General features: G+C 41.0%; 1 protein-coding gene across 2 annotated transcripts in view; it reads left to right on the forward strand.

Moving 5' to 3' along the window:
- LOC133610515 (uncharacterized) overlaps positions 1-10,628 on the forward strand; it is a 35,636-nt gene extending 25,008 nt beyond the window's left edge. For both annotated transcript variants that reach the window (XM_061966847.1, XM_061966846.1), the window contains 4 exons: positions 266-893; positions 4,667-4,917; positions 9,082-9,261; positions 9,335-10,628. In XM_061966847.1, the coding sequence (XP_061822831.1) occupies positions 266-893; positions 4,667-4,917; positions 9,082-9,261; positions 9,335-9,544 (1,269 nt within the window). In that variant the 3' untranslated portion in view covers positions 9,545-10,628. The remainder of the gene's footprint in view (positions 1-265; positions 894-4,666; positions 4,918-9,081; positions 9,262-9,334) is intronic.
- The last annotated feature ends 6,319 nt before the right edge of the window (positions 10,629-16,947 follow it).

The following is a 16,947-nucleotide window of genomic DNA, read 5'->3' on the forward strand; positions in this document are numbered from 1 at the left end:
AGGGGCATAGGCCGGCGTCACCGTCAATTAGCTTCATCCCGCCTGACGAGGCTATTAATCGTGGCGTGCGCTGGCAGGGAACAAAGCCGGATTTTGTGGTGGGGAAGATGAGGGTGAATTAGGGAGAGGAAGGAGGAAGAAGAAAAACTGAGATGATAACTTAATCAATTAATAGAAGTTTTCCTGAGCTGTGTTTCGTTGAAGCTCGGCTACATCTTGACTCTTTCAAACTATCTAACTGAGTGAACTGTGTACATGTCGGCAGGCGAGGAACTCCTCCAGCTCCTACTCCAGCTCCCTGAGAGAACTCCTCCAGAGGAAGATCAATGCTCTCGAGGAGCAGCTGCACAGCTACTACAGGGACCACCATGAAGGTCACCATGATGACCACCATGACGACAACCGAGATGACCACCACGGTGACCACCATGACGATCACTATGGTACCGGTCACCACGAGGACCCCCATGAAAGCCATCGCAGTAACCACCACGGGGGGCGTCCCTATAACCACCACAGTGATCACAGAAACCGCCATCGCGATCATCACCGCGACTGGCACAACGGGCGCCGTTATGGCCACTACGGCAACTACCATGACGACCATCACGACGACCTCCACGGCCGCCACGATGATCAACACGGCGAGCATCACGAAGATCACCACGGCAGTGATCACCACGATGACCATCATGAAGATCACCATGGCGGCGATCACCATGAAGACCATCACGAAGATTATCACGGTGGCGCTCACCACGACGACCATCACGCTGGCGATCACCTCCCTCGACGACTTCCTTTTAGCAGCAAAGAGACGAGCCCTCGGAGCGGCGGACACAGCAAACTGGAGACTGTCCTCAGCCAGCTTCACCACAGCCACTCTGACTATGGTATACACTACACCATCACCATACACTCTACACCAGGGGTAGGGAACCTATGGCTCTAGAGCCAGATGTGGCTCTTTTGATGACTGCATCTGGCTCTCAGATAAATCTTAGCTGACATTGCTGAACACGATAAGTAATGAATAATTCCGCTGGTAATCACAGTGTTAAAAATAACAACTACAAAGCCATCAGCAAAACCATGCAGCACCAGAAGTTGCATTAACGGTAAGAAGTGTTTTATTTATTATTGATTACCTTCAGAATAACAATGTTATTAAAGAGAATGAGAGACTTAATATACTCTAAAAATGTTGGTCTTACTTAAAAATGCACGCATTTAGTTGTATTCAGTGTTAAAAATTATTATATGGAAATACATTTTATAATATCTGGCTTTCATGGCTCTCTCAGCCAAAAACGTTCTCGACACCTGCTCTACACTATCTCCATACACACTACACCAGGGGTCTCAAACTCTGGAGGCACTGTCTAGGTGGGGCTGGGCCACTTCAGGTATTCCACAAAAAAAGTTTTGTTAAAAAAAATTCCAATCTTCTCAAATGTCTTTAATTTTATTTTTTAACAAAAAATAAGATGAAGAAATAAGTAAACAAATTAAGAATTCATAAGAAAACAAGAAATTAAATGTTTGGGGCTGTGGATTATATTTCAATTACACTTAGTGTCACGCATTGTGCATCATTTCCACTTCTTTTTCCTGTAACAGCAGCACGGCAGTTGCAGTCTCCTTTTTTTTTTTGGCGCTCGATGTCCTTGCTGTTGGTACAAGAAAAAGAAGTGGAAATGACACCATGCTGTTATTGTTGTCGTAAACATAGTCATAGGAACAAAGACATTTTTTAATTACATCATAGAGAAATATATGTAATGTTCATCGTGTGAGGCAATGCAAATACAATACAACATGTGCAATGCAATTAAAAAATAATGACCCACAAATAACTGTGCGACCCTATAATCGGTCCAGGTTATCTGAGACTGTTATTGCCGACTGACAGGTGTTGCTATGTGAGCGCAGACTACATTAGGCTACATTGAGTTCCTTATTTTTCTTTTATCCCGCCACATACGCATCCCTTTAAATGAATTGGGTCAGAGAGAGATATATATATACGTATAATGTCCCACTGGGCAGCAACTTAAAAAACTCTTTATGGCAACGCTGCTGTAACTTTCACTCATTGAGGAAGGTTTCCCTGCTTGCATCAAGCTTGGTCGATGTCCCGCCCCCGAGAGCAATATACCCCATTGATTGGTAGGTTCATTCAGCTCCGCACACAACACTGTGAAGTGCCATTCATAAAAACTAACATTAAACTTTCATATTAAGGTGGGGGCTACAAAATATCGTCTAATGGGCCAATAGTTTGAGACCCCTGCTCTACGCCAACACCTTAACATTTCAATCACATCGACTCCTTTGAATGACCCACTTGTGTCCTGTAAACCTGGAAAACTCTGCGACTTAAATATGAAATCAGTGTACGACTATAGCACATTTGCCTTTTGCACACTTAAGTACTTACACTTAATCCTGCATTCACACTGACAAGTACGACAAAATGCAGCACACTGGAAGTTATAAAAGTACCTGCAAGTTGCTCTCAAAACCGTCAAAATAGTATTGGACTGCAATGATGGATGCTTAACATCTTTAACTGGATACGTAGCAAGAGGGGTAGGATTAATTTAAAATTATGCAGGTTTGGAGGCAACTCGTAGCAAAAGAAAGTAGTGTATAGAAGAAGCGGTGGGTAAATACTGCGTTATTTCGAAAGTAATGGATTAGAGGCAGAACAAACAGCAGTATACTATTTGAGACACAGCCATGTCTCAAATGGAATACCTCTGTCAGTAGGCTTCAATAAGTATACTGTGTACCCTGTGTACTACCCTTTCTTCTATGTACTACAGTACTTCCTGATGCTGTGAAATTTGACATGGTAGTGTCATTGTAGTGCCATTGTTGCGCGCTTTCCGGAAATGACAAATGCAGACTGTATATACCCATAGTGCACTTCATTTGGCACACTTGTGCACTGAAAAGAGTGTCCGCCCTAAGATTGGTAGGTTGTGAGTTCAAACCCCGGCCGAGTCATACCAAAGACTGTAAAGAAGGGACCTTTTACCTCCCTGCTTGACACTCAGCATTAAGGGTTGGAATTGGTGGGTTAAATCATCAAAAATGATTCCCGGGCGCAGCCACCGCTGCTGCTCACTGCTCCCCTCACCTCCCAGGGAGTGATCAAGGGTGATGGGTCAAATGCAGGGAATAATTTCGCCACACCTAGTGTGTGTGCGACAATCATTAGTACTTTAACTCTAACTTAAAAGACTAAGAACCTGATTTACTGAGATCCAAATACCACGTGCTAACCAGCGTGTGCAAAAAATAAAATAAGGCGTCCTATGACTGGTCGTGTTGCGTGTGATATACTCACCCATAATGAAAGACGTATTTACATATAAGAGGTATATTATAGAAATATGTTTCTTGAATAAATAAATAAAAAACGAACGATAATAAAAAAAAAACGCCAGCAGACACCAAAAAGCATGAATTGAATTCCTTTTAATCAGCACCATAAGTCATCCAGTGCTATAAAATTATAACATTAAATTGCTGAATTGATCTAATATTTTTATTTCTGACAGTCCAACAAAATAATAACACACACACGTAGGACAGAGGATTCTCGTCTGCCTATCGTCTGTCTGTGTAGAGCAGTGGTTCTTAACCTTGTTGGAGGTACCGAACCCCACCAGTTTCATATGCGCATTCACCCAACCCTTTAGTGAAAAATAAAATGTTGGTTTTTTTCAAATTCAAGACAAAGTTATATGTTTTTGGTAACACTTTAATATGGGGAACATATTCTAAGTAACAAAGACTTAATTTAGAGTTATTTGGACACTAGGGGAACATATTATAAGTAATAAAGACTTAATTTAGAGTTATTTGGTTAGGGTCAGGGTTAGAGGGTTAGGGCTATAATAAGGCCATGCCGAATAAGGCATTAATAAGTACTTAATAATGACTAGTTAAGAGCCAATATGTTACTAATTTGCATGTTAATAAGCAACTAATTAATGGTGAATATGTTCCCCATACTAAAGTGTTACCATGTTGTTTTACTGGTGCATAAAATGAACCGTGCATGAACATCACCTTGTTCAAACAACAAAACCAACACAGTGCATAAACTCACAACAAAGTACACACCTGCTAACCCGTCAGCTGTTGCCGTATCCTTAATACGCCGATAGGGAGAAGTTTTTATTTACACGATGAGTCGGGTGTGTTTTGACTTCCGTCGAACCCCTGAGGCCGACTCACCGAACCTCTAGGGTGCGATCGAACCCAGGTTAAGAACCACTGGTGTAGCGCAAGCCCTGATCCTGCAGCTGTCAATTTGCACGTCCTTCTAGCACATGCTGAATAAAGCGCCATATAATGCTCGCAAAACAATGATGAGTGTTGATGAATCACATTGCGCGTGCTAAATAATTATATTTGCATTTTCTCCTCCCTGTATTGTGGCCGTTTTGATGATCAGCATATATTTTGCATATTAATGAAGACATTGAGGCAAAATGGATTGCCCGCCTTGTTCTGCTCACTTGACAGTTGCAATCCATTTTACACATGTTTAGTAAATCAGCACGTAATTTAGTACACGCAAACCTTTAATAAATTAGGCCCTAAGTGCGCCAATTGAGACACAGCTTTGATAAATTCCTTCCGTTCCTAGGAAGCCACAAGAAGCTGAAAAATTCAAGCGCGTTCCTGCTGGACTTCCCCATGAGGACTAACTACATGTACGCCAGGATGAAGCGCTCCCTGGTCACTGAGATCTTCGCCCTCACGGTCTGCCTGCGTCTCAAAGCGGGTGCCGGTCCCGGTGTGGGCACGCCCTTCTCCTATGCCGTGCCGGGCCAGGCCAACGAGTTGGTGCTCATGGAGTGGGGCACTAACCCCATGGAGCTCCTCATCAATGACAAGGTAGAGAGGCCTAACACTCGGCTCAATCACGTAGATCGAAATAGCATTGTTTGATTTTTTTTTTATAATGGGCGGAGCTATGCAGATTAGTGTCAGCAGTTAATGGTGACCCAGTTTTTGGTTGGACTGTCAGGTCTTAACTGTGACACTTTCCGCCTGGTCGTCAGCAGTCTGGTTATTTCATTACTCCATTAACCTTCTAAGCTTACATTCTCAGAAACGCCGGTTGCTCTTGACACCAAACGGAAGACATTTGTCTTTTCTCCTTCTCTGCTTCAGTGACTATTAATCCTCTTAGTTTAATTGATTGACCTAATTGTTGTAGGAGCGCCATGTTGTCTCACGCCCTGCCAACAACAACACAAGAGTCGTGTCAGTGAGCTCAAGAGGGAACATTAGACACTTGGCAGCTAGAATATGAAGCTGAGTTTAGAGGCTAACTTCCAGCACAGTTGCCGAGGAGCATTATTTCTTAGATAACAACCCTTGTGCCGTCATTGTTTGATATTAGACTGCTTCCACACGTTTCGACATATTTAAACCATTCCAACATGAAAACGTTATTGTCATTCAGGACAAAAAGACTAATTATTCAACAAACCTAAGAACTCTCTTTTCCAAAAGTTCCACATTTTTGCAAATCATTTTAATATTAAGAACCATCCTCATTTCTGAACTGATTCAAAACATTCCACCGTCAGCTCACTCAGGACATTCAAATAAACAATTTCCATTTACCATAATTCCAATTTTTTCAGCCCTAACAGTCGTATGGAGAAAACATTAAACCTATTCAGGCAAAAAAATTTGATTGCACATTTTCCGGTCAAATAATTCTAAATTAATTACGTTTTTTTCCACGTCTCAACCCATTGAAAACATTCAGGCTAACAGTTTTCCGCATTTGCAAAATTCCAACTTATCCCAATATCCTCAATTTTCCCTAACTGAAATTCACTTTGATCTTTAGAATTTTTACTAATTTCGAACATTTTACAACTGATTCAAACCCTTCCAGCATCAAAATATTGAGCTCATTCATAACATTTGGGTAATCCAATTTTTGACATTCCAAAAATGTGTATTTTTCCTGGAATTTAACATTTTCCAACCAAAAAAATGTCATTTATATACATGACATGCATTTGTTTTCCCATTTTGCAACCTACTGAACATTTTCAAGCATCAAAAAAGTCAAGCTCATAAATATTGACAGTCCCAAAATTCCCATTTCCCCACGCCTTCATTTTCCATAACAGATACATTTTTGATCTTAAGATTTCTTACTATTGATATATTTTAAGACTGATTCAAACCCTTCCAACAACAAAATATTCAACTCATTCAGGCTGTTTTTCTTAAATCCAAAGATTTCTGATTTCCCTGGGATTCCACATTTTCCTGTCCAAAAATTCGAAATTAGATTTTTTTCCCACATTTCTCAAACTGCACAACATTACCAGCATCAAAACATTCAGGCAAACAAATTTTCCACATTTCAAAAATTCCCAATTTTCCCTAACAAAAATTATATTTTATCTTTAGAAGTCTTACTACTTCCATATTCCCCAACTTATTTAAACCCTTCCATCCATCCATTCATCCATCCATCTCTCTCCGTTTATACGAGGTCGGGTCACGGGGGCAGCAGCCTATGTAGAGAAGCCCAGACTTTCATCTCCCCAACGACTTCGTCCAGCTCCTCACAGGGATTTCTGAAACGATCCGAGGCCAGCTGGGAGACATAGTCTTCCTAACGTGTTCTGGGTCTTCATCATGGCCTACTACCTGTTGGACGTGCCATAAACAACTCCTCAGGATGACATAGCTTCTCACCCTATCTCTAAGGGAGAGCCCCGCCACCCGACGGAGGAAACTAATTTCAGCCGCTTGTACCCGTGATCTTGTCCTTTCGGTCACAACCCAAAGCTAATGACCATAGGTGAGGATAGGGCTATAGATCGATTGGTATATTGAGAGCTTTGCCTTCTGGCTCAGCTCTTTCTTCACCACAATGGATCGACACAGGGTCAGCATCACTGCAGATGCCGCACAAATAGACCTGTCAATCTCCCGATCCTCACTCGTGAACAAGACTTTGAGGTACTTGTACTCTTCCACTTAGGGCAAGATCTTTTTAAAAAGGTTCCAGCTGATTCAAACCATTGCAGCGTCAAAAATTATTGAGCTCATTCAAAGAATTTGGGTCATTAATTTTTCAACATTCCAAAAATTCAAATTGTTCTTGGAATCTAAAAACATTCTAAATTACATGACTGCCATTTTGTTCCAATTTTGCGACCCATTGAAATCTATCCAGCATCAAAACATTCAGGCTAACAATTTTTCACATCCCCAAAATGCTTTCCCTGACACAAATTTCCTTTTGATCTTTGGAATTCTTACTATTTACATATTTCTCAACTGACTTAAACTCCTCTAAAACCAGTGTATTCCACTCATTCAGGCATTTTTTTTATAATCCCAAAATGTCCTATTTCCTGGAATTCCACGTTTCCCGTCCAAAAATCCTAAATGAATGCAATTTTTTTTTTCATTTTTCCTCAACCGATTGAAATATTTCCAGCATCAAAACATTCTGAGTAACAATTCCACGTTTCCTTGAGACAAATTCCCTTTGATACTTAGAATCCTTACTAATTCCACATTCCCCAACTGATTCAAACCATTCCAGCATCAAAATTTTGAGCTCATTCATTAAAGTTAAAGTACCAATGATTGTCACACACACACTAGGTGTGGTGAAATTTGTCCTCTGCATTTGACCCATCATCCTTGATCACCCCCTGGGAGGTGAGGGGAGCAGTGGGCAGCAGAGGTGCCGCGCCCGGGAATCATTTTTGGGGATTTAACCCCCAATTCCAACCCTTGATGCTGAGTGCCGAGCAGGGAGGTAATGGGTCCCATTTTCTATAGTCTTTGGTATGACTCGGCCGGGGTTTGAATTCACAACCTACCGATCTCAGGGCGGACACTCTAACCACTAAGCCACTGAGTAGGTATTATATTTGAGTAATGTATTTTTTCAAGTTCTTTTTTACCTAGAATTTAACAGATTCCAGACCAAAATTCCTATTCACATGATTGCTATTTTGTTCCCAGTTTCCAACACATTGAAACCATTGCAGCATCAAAGCATTCACACTAACACTTTTTCACATTCCCCAAATTCAGTACAACACATTCATTTTGATTTTAAGAATTCTTATTACTATATTTACATATTTCTTTACTGATTCAAACCATTCCATATTGAAAATATCTGGGCTATTTATTTTTGACATTCTAAAAATTCACAGTGTTCCTGAATTTTTCAGGCCAAGAATTGTCATTCATTGATTGATTGATTGATTGAAACTTGTGTTAGTAGATTGCACAGTGAAGTACATATTCCGTACAATTGACCACTAAATGGTAACACCCGAATAAGTTTTTCAACTTGTTTAAGTCGAGGTCCACTTAAATTGATTCATGATACAGATATATACTATTTTCATAATACAGTCATCACACAAGATAATCATCACAGTATATAAATTGAATTATTTACATTATTTACAATCCGGGGTGTGGGATATGGAGGGGGTGGGGGGGTTAAGTTTGGTTGGAATCAACACTTCAGTCATCAACAATTGCATCATCAGAGAAATTGACATTGGAACAGTGTAGGACTGACTTGGTACATATGTACAGCAACTATTGGACACAGAGAGAGAGATCAGAAATTATAAGAAAAAGTGACTACCGTATTTTTCGGAGTATAAATCGCACCGGAGTATAAGTCGCACCTGCCGAAAATGCATAATAAAGAAGGAAAAAAACATATATAAGTCGCACTGGAGCCCGGCCAAACTATGAAAAAAACTACGACTTATAGTCCGAAAAATACGGTACATTTGATTATTTACAATCCGAGGAGGTATGATGAGGAAGGGAATTGGAATTAATGTTTTTTTTCCCACATTTATCAACTGATTTAAAATAAAATCCAAAAATTCCCACTTTTCCCATGACTCAATGTTTTCAATCCATCATTTCAGTTAATCTTAAGCAGTCATCTTCTCTTGCTGTCAATGAGACGCCAGACAAAAGTACCCAACAAAATGGTAATAAACATGCTAATCACTGAGCCTGTCCTCGTAGGCGGTCACCTTGCCTGTGACCATGACGGACAGGAAGTGGCATCACGTGTGTGTTACGTGGTCGACACGCGACGGCGTCTGGGAAGTCTATCAGGACGGGGCGAGGAAAGGCTCAGGTCAGAACCTTTCCGCATGGCACGCCATCAAACCAGGAGGGATGTTTCTGTTGGGACAAGAGCAGGTGAGCACACAAAATAATCTGAGGTCAATAATATCCTCTGTTGTCCTTCCTGACTGACGCCGCCTTCTTCCAGGACACAATGGGAGGTCGCTTTGACGTCACACAGTCCTTCATGGGAGAAATGTCCGACCTACAGTTCTGGTCCAGGGTCCTCACACCCGCTGAGATCTACAGTCAAGCCACGTGCGGCGGTCACCTGGTCGGGGACATCGTTTCCTGGGAGCAGGAATCATTGGAGCTCCATGGCGGCCTCACTGAGTTCCCCTTTGACCCCTGCCACTGAGCACGGATTTTCAAACTTTTGTCGTTTTCGCCATTCCAGTCCAATCTGTCTGCCTTCTCCGAGCACATCTGTACATTGTCCTTTCAAGGATTGGACAAACGCTAGCGCCTTTAGCAATGTTAGCATAGCAGGAGGCGGGTGGAGACACATGATACGCATCATGGGCGTCTTCATTATGACTTGAAGGCAAATTGCAGAAAGATATTTCCGCAATAATTCCAAACGGAGCACTTTCGTAAAGATTTGGACAGGACATCTCAATGGACGCCATGTTTTAAGATGGGTGAGCTGACATGCGGTTACGTAAGTTCCACATGAGGCGGCCCGTCCAGGCTAACTTTACCTCGACGTGTCCTAATGGCTGACGTATCCTTGGCAACCGGTGGCTTACGACAGGATTTGCTGATGCAGCCATGATCCCGCCTAATTCTCAGCTCTCTCACACACACACACACACACACACCTTTACTGAAGGTGCAGGCCAGGTGAAGGATTATTTGTTGATCTGCTAACTGTTTTTAGCTGCACTTTAAGTTTTTATAAGGTTTTGTATGAGTACCAAAATACATTATATTTTTAAAGGAGTTATTTAATATCTTTTTGTTTTGCACTTGTCAACAAGTGTATAGCACGTTGTTGACAAGGAAGGCGTTTGTCCTCAGACCTTGTCGCCATAGAGATGTCTCTGCATCAGGACCACTGCTGTAAATATCTGCACCACATTTTGACTGTAATGCCAAGTTAAGCTTGTTTCCTCCTATAGAGGGCCAAATGCCAGATGCATTTTCTTTGCGTGTAATATTTCTGACAATATTTAATTACAATGTTGTACTTCCCGACTTGTACGTTAAAACTCGCTCCAACTCGCCTTTGGTGCAAATGTCAACAGTCGATTGTTTCTAGAGTCTGGTGTCTTTTGCTGTAAATATATGAAATATGTAAATATGAGTACAACAGTGGCTTGAGTCAACAGTCATTTGAAAGCCAAAACTATAAACTTGTAAATGTAAAACTTGAACAAGGAAGAAGCTGTCAAATATTTGTCAAATGTTTGAATAAAGTTGTTCCGTATATGAAGCAGGTACACTGAGGAGAGAACATAACTTTCTCTTTAGCACTCAATCATGCATGCAGTACCGTAATAAGACACAAGAGGGCGGCGTTGCTCAGGCCTATAGCTAATTTTTAATGTTCACTGAACATGTAGATATATTTACGCATATAGTTCCTATTCATATATGAGCACATTCAACATTAGTAAGAAAAAAACTAAACATTAGTGGAGTCCACGTGTGTGATTTAGTTTGGCTGCACCAACTCGTTCCTCCAGCAGGGGTCAGTGACATCCCATCCATCCATCCATCTATCCATTTCCTACCGCTTGTCCCTTTCGGGGTAGCAGGGGGTGCAGGAGCTTATCTCAGCTGCAATCGGGCGGAAGGCGGGGTACACCCTGGACAAGTCACCACCTCATCGCAGGGCCAACACAGACAGACAACATTCACACACTATGGCCAATTTAGTGTTGCCAATCATCCCATTAAAAATAAATCAGGCTAAATAGTGCCAGCAAATATCACTATGGCTATAAATAAACACTCGTTTTTAAAGTTTCCCATTTATACGGTTGAATTTAATCCTCTGAAATGGTACCTTCACGTTTGGGGAAAGTGGTCTTCTTTTTAAACTTGATGAGAATAGGAAGAAAATAAATGTTAGAATGTTCCCTGACTGCTGGTACTTGAAAGGAAACCTTTCCTCACACACGTTGCAGCTGAACGCCTTTCCGGTGTGTGTCCTCATGTGTCTCAACATGTGTGCCTTGACGGATAACTTTTTTGGCGCAAACGAGGCAGGCGAAGGCCTTCTCTCCCTGTGCGTTCTCATGTGCACTGTCATGCTCTTCTTATCCCAAAAGCTTTTGATACACCGAGCAGTAGAACGGCTTCTCGCCCGTGTGTTTCCTTGTGTGTCGTATCAAAGTTCCTTTAACAGTGAAGAAGAAAACGGCTTTTCTCCGGTGGTGTGCCGTCAGGGCCAGCAAGGACTTCTCTGCTGGCCTAACATACCGTAACCAGAAATCATGATCATAATTAAAGATAAAATTGTTTTTTAATTTGCTTTCCCTAAATATCTAAAAATATTTATATTCTCTTGATATCATATTATGCTCCTTCCAGTGCTGTTGTTTTTAGTTTTAGTTTGTATCCAATCAGAATGCAGCTAGCTTATGTTTCCATGCTGTACCAAATCTGCTAGAAGCCTTCAGAATCAACAATGCGGGCATCCGTGCACTGTAAGTGAACGGGGACATACAGTTGATAGACAGTTGCAATAGCCAATCAGATCACGAGTTGTTGTCAGTAAGGCCTTCTAGATGGCCTCACGTTGAACGTGACATTTACGTGTCCTGTGATTGGATACTCACCGGGACCGTTAGCGGATGAGTTTGAGAACACATAGAGTTGAGAGACAGTTGCGATAGCCAATCAGATCACAAGTTGTTGACAGTAGCCTATCTAGGTAACCTGATGTTAACGAGACTGTGATTGGATACTCACTTGTCACTCCAAAGTGAATATCCATTCACAAGTTTCACTTTAACAGGAAGCGGGAAGTGTTGCGCCGTAGCCAGACCGGTATAGCAGAGAAGGAGAACAAAACGTTGATTAGGTGGCAGATATATATTTGCAAGGCCATTTTCAAGAAGGATATTTAAAGAGAAACTACATCTTGTGAGACCATGTCGGCCAACTAGCTAGCTCAGCTGTTCTGGCGATGAAATGGGGAAATGCCCGCCTCCTCCACTTGAATAAGCCGACGACGAGGTGTACCACTGGCTTATACGGCGTCGAATAGCTGCTACAAATTGTGAGTTCAAATATTTTATTTTTTCACTTTTAATATGTTTTTTGCAATTTTAATTTCGACAGTACCACATAAGATATGTTTTAATTGCTGATGCGTTTTAATTGATTTTTAAACGCGCCAGAAAATAACCCGTTTTGTACACTGTTGATGTGATTCAATGCTTAGTAGGGCGTAAATGTGTTCTGGTATAGTATTTCTCCAGCAATGCTCATGTGGGGACATAAATGATGGTATTTTGAGAGGTAATCATTGAAGTCGGACATCACTGAAGGCCTAGGTGGGAAACGTACGGCCCGTCACTGCTTTTCTCCCTCATACATCTGCACACAGTTTTTGTAACAAAACAATTTGCCACATTTAGAGCAGCAAAACTTCTTGTCGACAGCGTCCGTAATGTATTTAGACCTGACAAAGTGGTTCTGATCCAATAATCACCAACCTCAAGGAGTCGTGGCTCTTTCAAGATGGTCTCGCTGTGACTGTAATGGAGCTGAGACAACTCTGCTTGCTCTTCTTCATCGTCTTCACTCTTCACAATCACAAGTGTCCCTTGGCTGATGTCATCATCCTCCAAATATTTTTCTATAAAGTGAGGACACTTCTGCTCCAACCTGCAGGAAAAGGACTGGGGGATGTCTTTCTTGCAGCTGCTGGATGTCTGCAGGACACAACAAAATTTAAAGTCGTATTTATTAGGGATGCATGATATAAACGATGTGAATTTGGCCAACGATAAAGGTTTTTAATACATTGTTATATCGTGATCATGCATGTTGATGACACATTTCAGCTGTGTGCTGCAATTTTGACATCGACAAGAGAACGAGCGTGTCCTCAACACACTGTAGCATACTCCATAGCGGCTAACGTCCCTCCACAGTGCAAAAACACGTTCAAGTCAGCAATACTCACCTCCATGTGATATGGTTACACAGAGGGAGATGACGGCTCAGACACCAGGGGGCTTGTGATGTTCAAAGATTTATTATATATATATAATAAATATATATATATATATACATATATATATATATATATATATATATATATATATATATATATATATATATATATATATATATATATATATATATATATATATATATATATATATATGTATAATAACAAACAATACTACTAAACTATAGAATGGAGCGTGTGACCAAAATCCAAGAGTGTGTGGTGTAAGACTGTGTGTGTAATTAATTGTTGTATATTGCCGAGTGTTGAGGAGAGAGAGAGCGAGAGAAGCGGCAAGGTCCGTGTCCAGGCGAGGGTCAAGGATAGGGTTGAGGCAGCGTAGTCCGTGTCCGAGCAGGGGTCGAGGAACGAGGGAGGCAGTCAGAATCCAGAAGGGAACGACAAGAGATCACGACGGGAAAACTCTGGAAAGCACTGTGGGAGATCAACAAAGGACATCAGACACGGAAGGAAACGCAGAGAGCAAAAGAGAGCATAAAGCCTGTGTCGGCTTACGGTACACAATAGAGAACTAAGCACAAATACATGCATTATATAAGAGCTATATAACTGTCATTTTTTTTACTAACGTGTGAAAAGGACGCCATGTGTAACAAAAATAAAACAACTTTTCTTCCCAAAAATGTTTATAAAATGTTGATTTGTATGTCGAAATGATGATGATTATCACTCTAGCCATCCCCCCGGAGAGTTGGCTCCGTTGCCCTGGTTATATACCGGCTGATGAGCGACAACCGGCAGAACTCGCTGGTTAATACTCTCTGCCCACGAGAAGCGCGATCTCATCAACTACTTTTCTTTTGACTTGTACTGTGGGTGAGTGAGCCTATTATTATGTTTCTGACTTAATGCAGTGGTTCTCAAACGTGTGTACCACCTCAGGAAACATTTGGCTCTCTAAGTACCAGCATGATGAACAACATTAAAATACAGTAGCGTAGAAGGCAGAGGTTTTATTTACAAGCATATTTAATATTTTTGGTTTGTGGGGGGGGGGGACAAGTGCTTTTCGTGTCGTTCTCGCCAGTTCCAGGTCTTATATGACTGTCAACGTGTCCCAACTTGTCGGAAAAATCATTGGCTGCCCCCTCCCCTCCCTGAAGGATTTACACAACTCCCGCTGCCTCAACAGAGCAAAAAACATTACCAAGGACAGCACACACCCTGGCTTCCACTTGTTCGACCTGCTACCATCGGGCAGGCGCTACAGGTGCATCAGAGCCAGAAAAAAGAGGCTCAGAGAAAGCTTCTTTCCCAGAGCTGTCACCATCTTGAACTCAAACTTGTAATAAATAATTCACTCCTATACCTCCTATATCCCACCCTAATACTCTACTCTGCAATATTACCCTTCTAGTGCAATACGTTCTCCACTGATTGTTACTTTATTACTCTGGTACTCTTGTTTTGTTCTGTATATTGTGCAGTATTTTGTATATTGTTTTGTATATTGTACAGGATTGCAAATGTTTATTGTTTTATTGTATAGTAGTCTATATATTTAAATTATTATGTTATATCTTTATTACTTCTTGTGTGGTTTATTCTTATTCCATATTTGTTTCCACTACCAAACCTTAAATTGGAGTCCTTAATCTCATTGTATGCACATATAATGACAATAAAGTCCATTCTATTCTATTATATTCTATTCCATTATACCAACAGCCACCTTCTGTCCAGGTCAGAGGCATGATTTATGATCGACAATAAACTTGCAGGGAGCAGGGAAACGAGGAAGCAGCTGATCAGTCAATGATGTAAACATCGGTACACAGGCAGTGATCACGGCGCCGCTATAAATAGTTTGTCTCTTTTAGCCAAAGTTAAAGTTAAAGTACCACTGATAGTCACACACACACAAGGTGTGGTGAAATTACCCTCTGCAATTGACTCATCCCCTTGTTCCACCCCCTGGGAGGCAAGGGGAGCAGTGAGCTGCAGTGATGGCTGCGCTCGGGAATCAAAGCGCTTGTAATATTAATATTACTAATGCTTGGTTAATTAGACTTAGACTTAGACTTCCTTTTTATTGTCATTCAAATTTGAACTTTACAGCACAGATAAGAACGAAATTTCGTTACATAAGCTCATGGTAGTGCAGGATAAAAAAGCAGTACGGTGCATATATAAATAAATAAATATATATAAATAATATATATATAATATATATATAAAATAAATACATATATATAAATATATATAAATAAAATAAATAGATTACTGTACAGATAAATATATTGCACTTTTTCACATGCGTCCATGTTTATGGATGTATGTTATATTGTCTTTTTTATTCCAGCGAGTTAATCCATTTTGGGGGGAGTTGAGGGGATAATTTAATTTAATTATGATGCGTTCAAGAGTCTTACGGCCTGAGGGAAGAAGCTGTTACAGAACCTGGAGGTTCTGCTTCGGAGGCTGCGGAACCTCGTTCTAGAGTCCAGCAGTGAAAACAGTCCTTGGTGGGGGTGGGAGGAGTCTTTGCAGATTTTCTGAACCCTGGTCAGGCAGCGGCTTTTTGCGACCTCCTGGATAGGAGGAAGAGGAGTCCTGATGATCTTTTCCGCCGTCCTCACCACTCTCTGCAGAGACTTCCAGTCTGAGGCATTGCAGGCTCCTGTCCAGACAGAGATGCTGTTGGTCAGCAGGCTCTCTATAGTGCCTCTGTAGAATGTGCTGAGAATGGGGGGAGGGAGCTGTGCTCTTTTCATCCGACGCAAAAAGTGCATGCGCTGCTGAGCTCTTTTTAAAAGAGCTCCGGTGTGTAGGGACCAGGTTATATTGTCAGTTATCTGCACCCCCACGAACTTGGTGCTGCTTACTATCTCCACCGCTGTGCCGTTGATGTAGAATGGAGTGTGGCTGGACTGGAGCTTCCTGAAGTCAACAATGATCTAATATTCTAGTCACAAAATGTAAATGGAGATGTTGGCACTTTTTGAATGGTTATGTTTTGGATTTTATGGGTGAAATATTGCAGCTCCCATTGGCTCCACTGTAAGCTGACTTTTATTTACGTTTATTAAATATTTAGAATGCATTCAAAAAGGATTTCATAATGATTGTGAACGATTGGCAAAATAAAAAAAAATAAAAAGTGCAGTTCCCCTTAATCATTTTTTTTTTTTAAATATTATTAAATTGTATTCTAGCTCTGCATTGCTTTAAGATGCATATTATTGTCTTTCATGCATGCATACTGTTTTGTGCGAATAATCATCTGCTCTGTTATTAACATCTAACACTGTGAATTGTCAATTGGATGTCTTTCTCTGATGATGCAATTGTTGATGACTGCAGTGTTGATTCCAACCAAACTTAACCCCCCCGCCCCCCTCCATATCCCACACCCCGGATTGTAAATAATGTAAATAATTCAATTTATATACTGTGATCATTATCTTGTGTGATGACTGTATTATGAAAATAGTATATATCTGTATCATGAATCAATTTAAGTGGAGCCCGACTTAAACAAGTTGAAAAACGTATTCGGGTGTTACCATTTAGTGGTCAATTGTACGGAATATGTACTTCACTGTGCAATC

Source organism: Nerophis lumbriciformis, linkage group LG11 (assembly GCF_033978685.3).
Source record: "Nerophis lumbriciformis linkage group LG11, RoL_Nlum_v2.1, whole genome shotgun sequence".
Lineage (NCBI taxonomy): Eukaryota > Metazoa > Chordata > Actinopteri > Syngnathiformes > Syngnathidae > Nerophis > Nerophis lumbriciformis.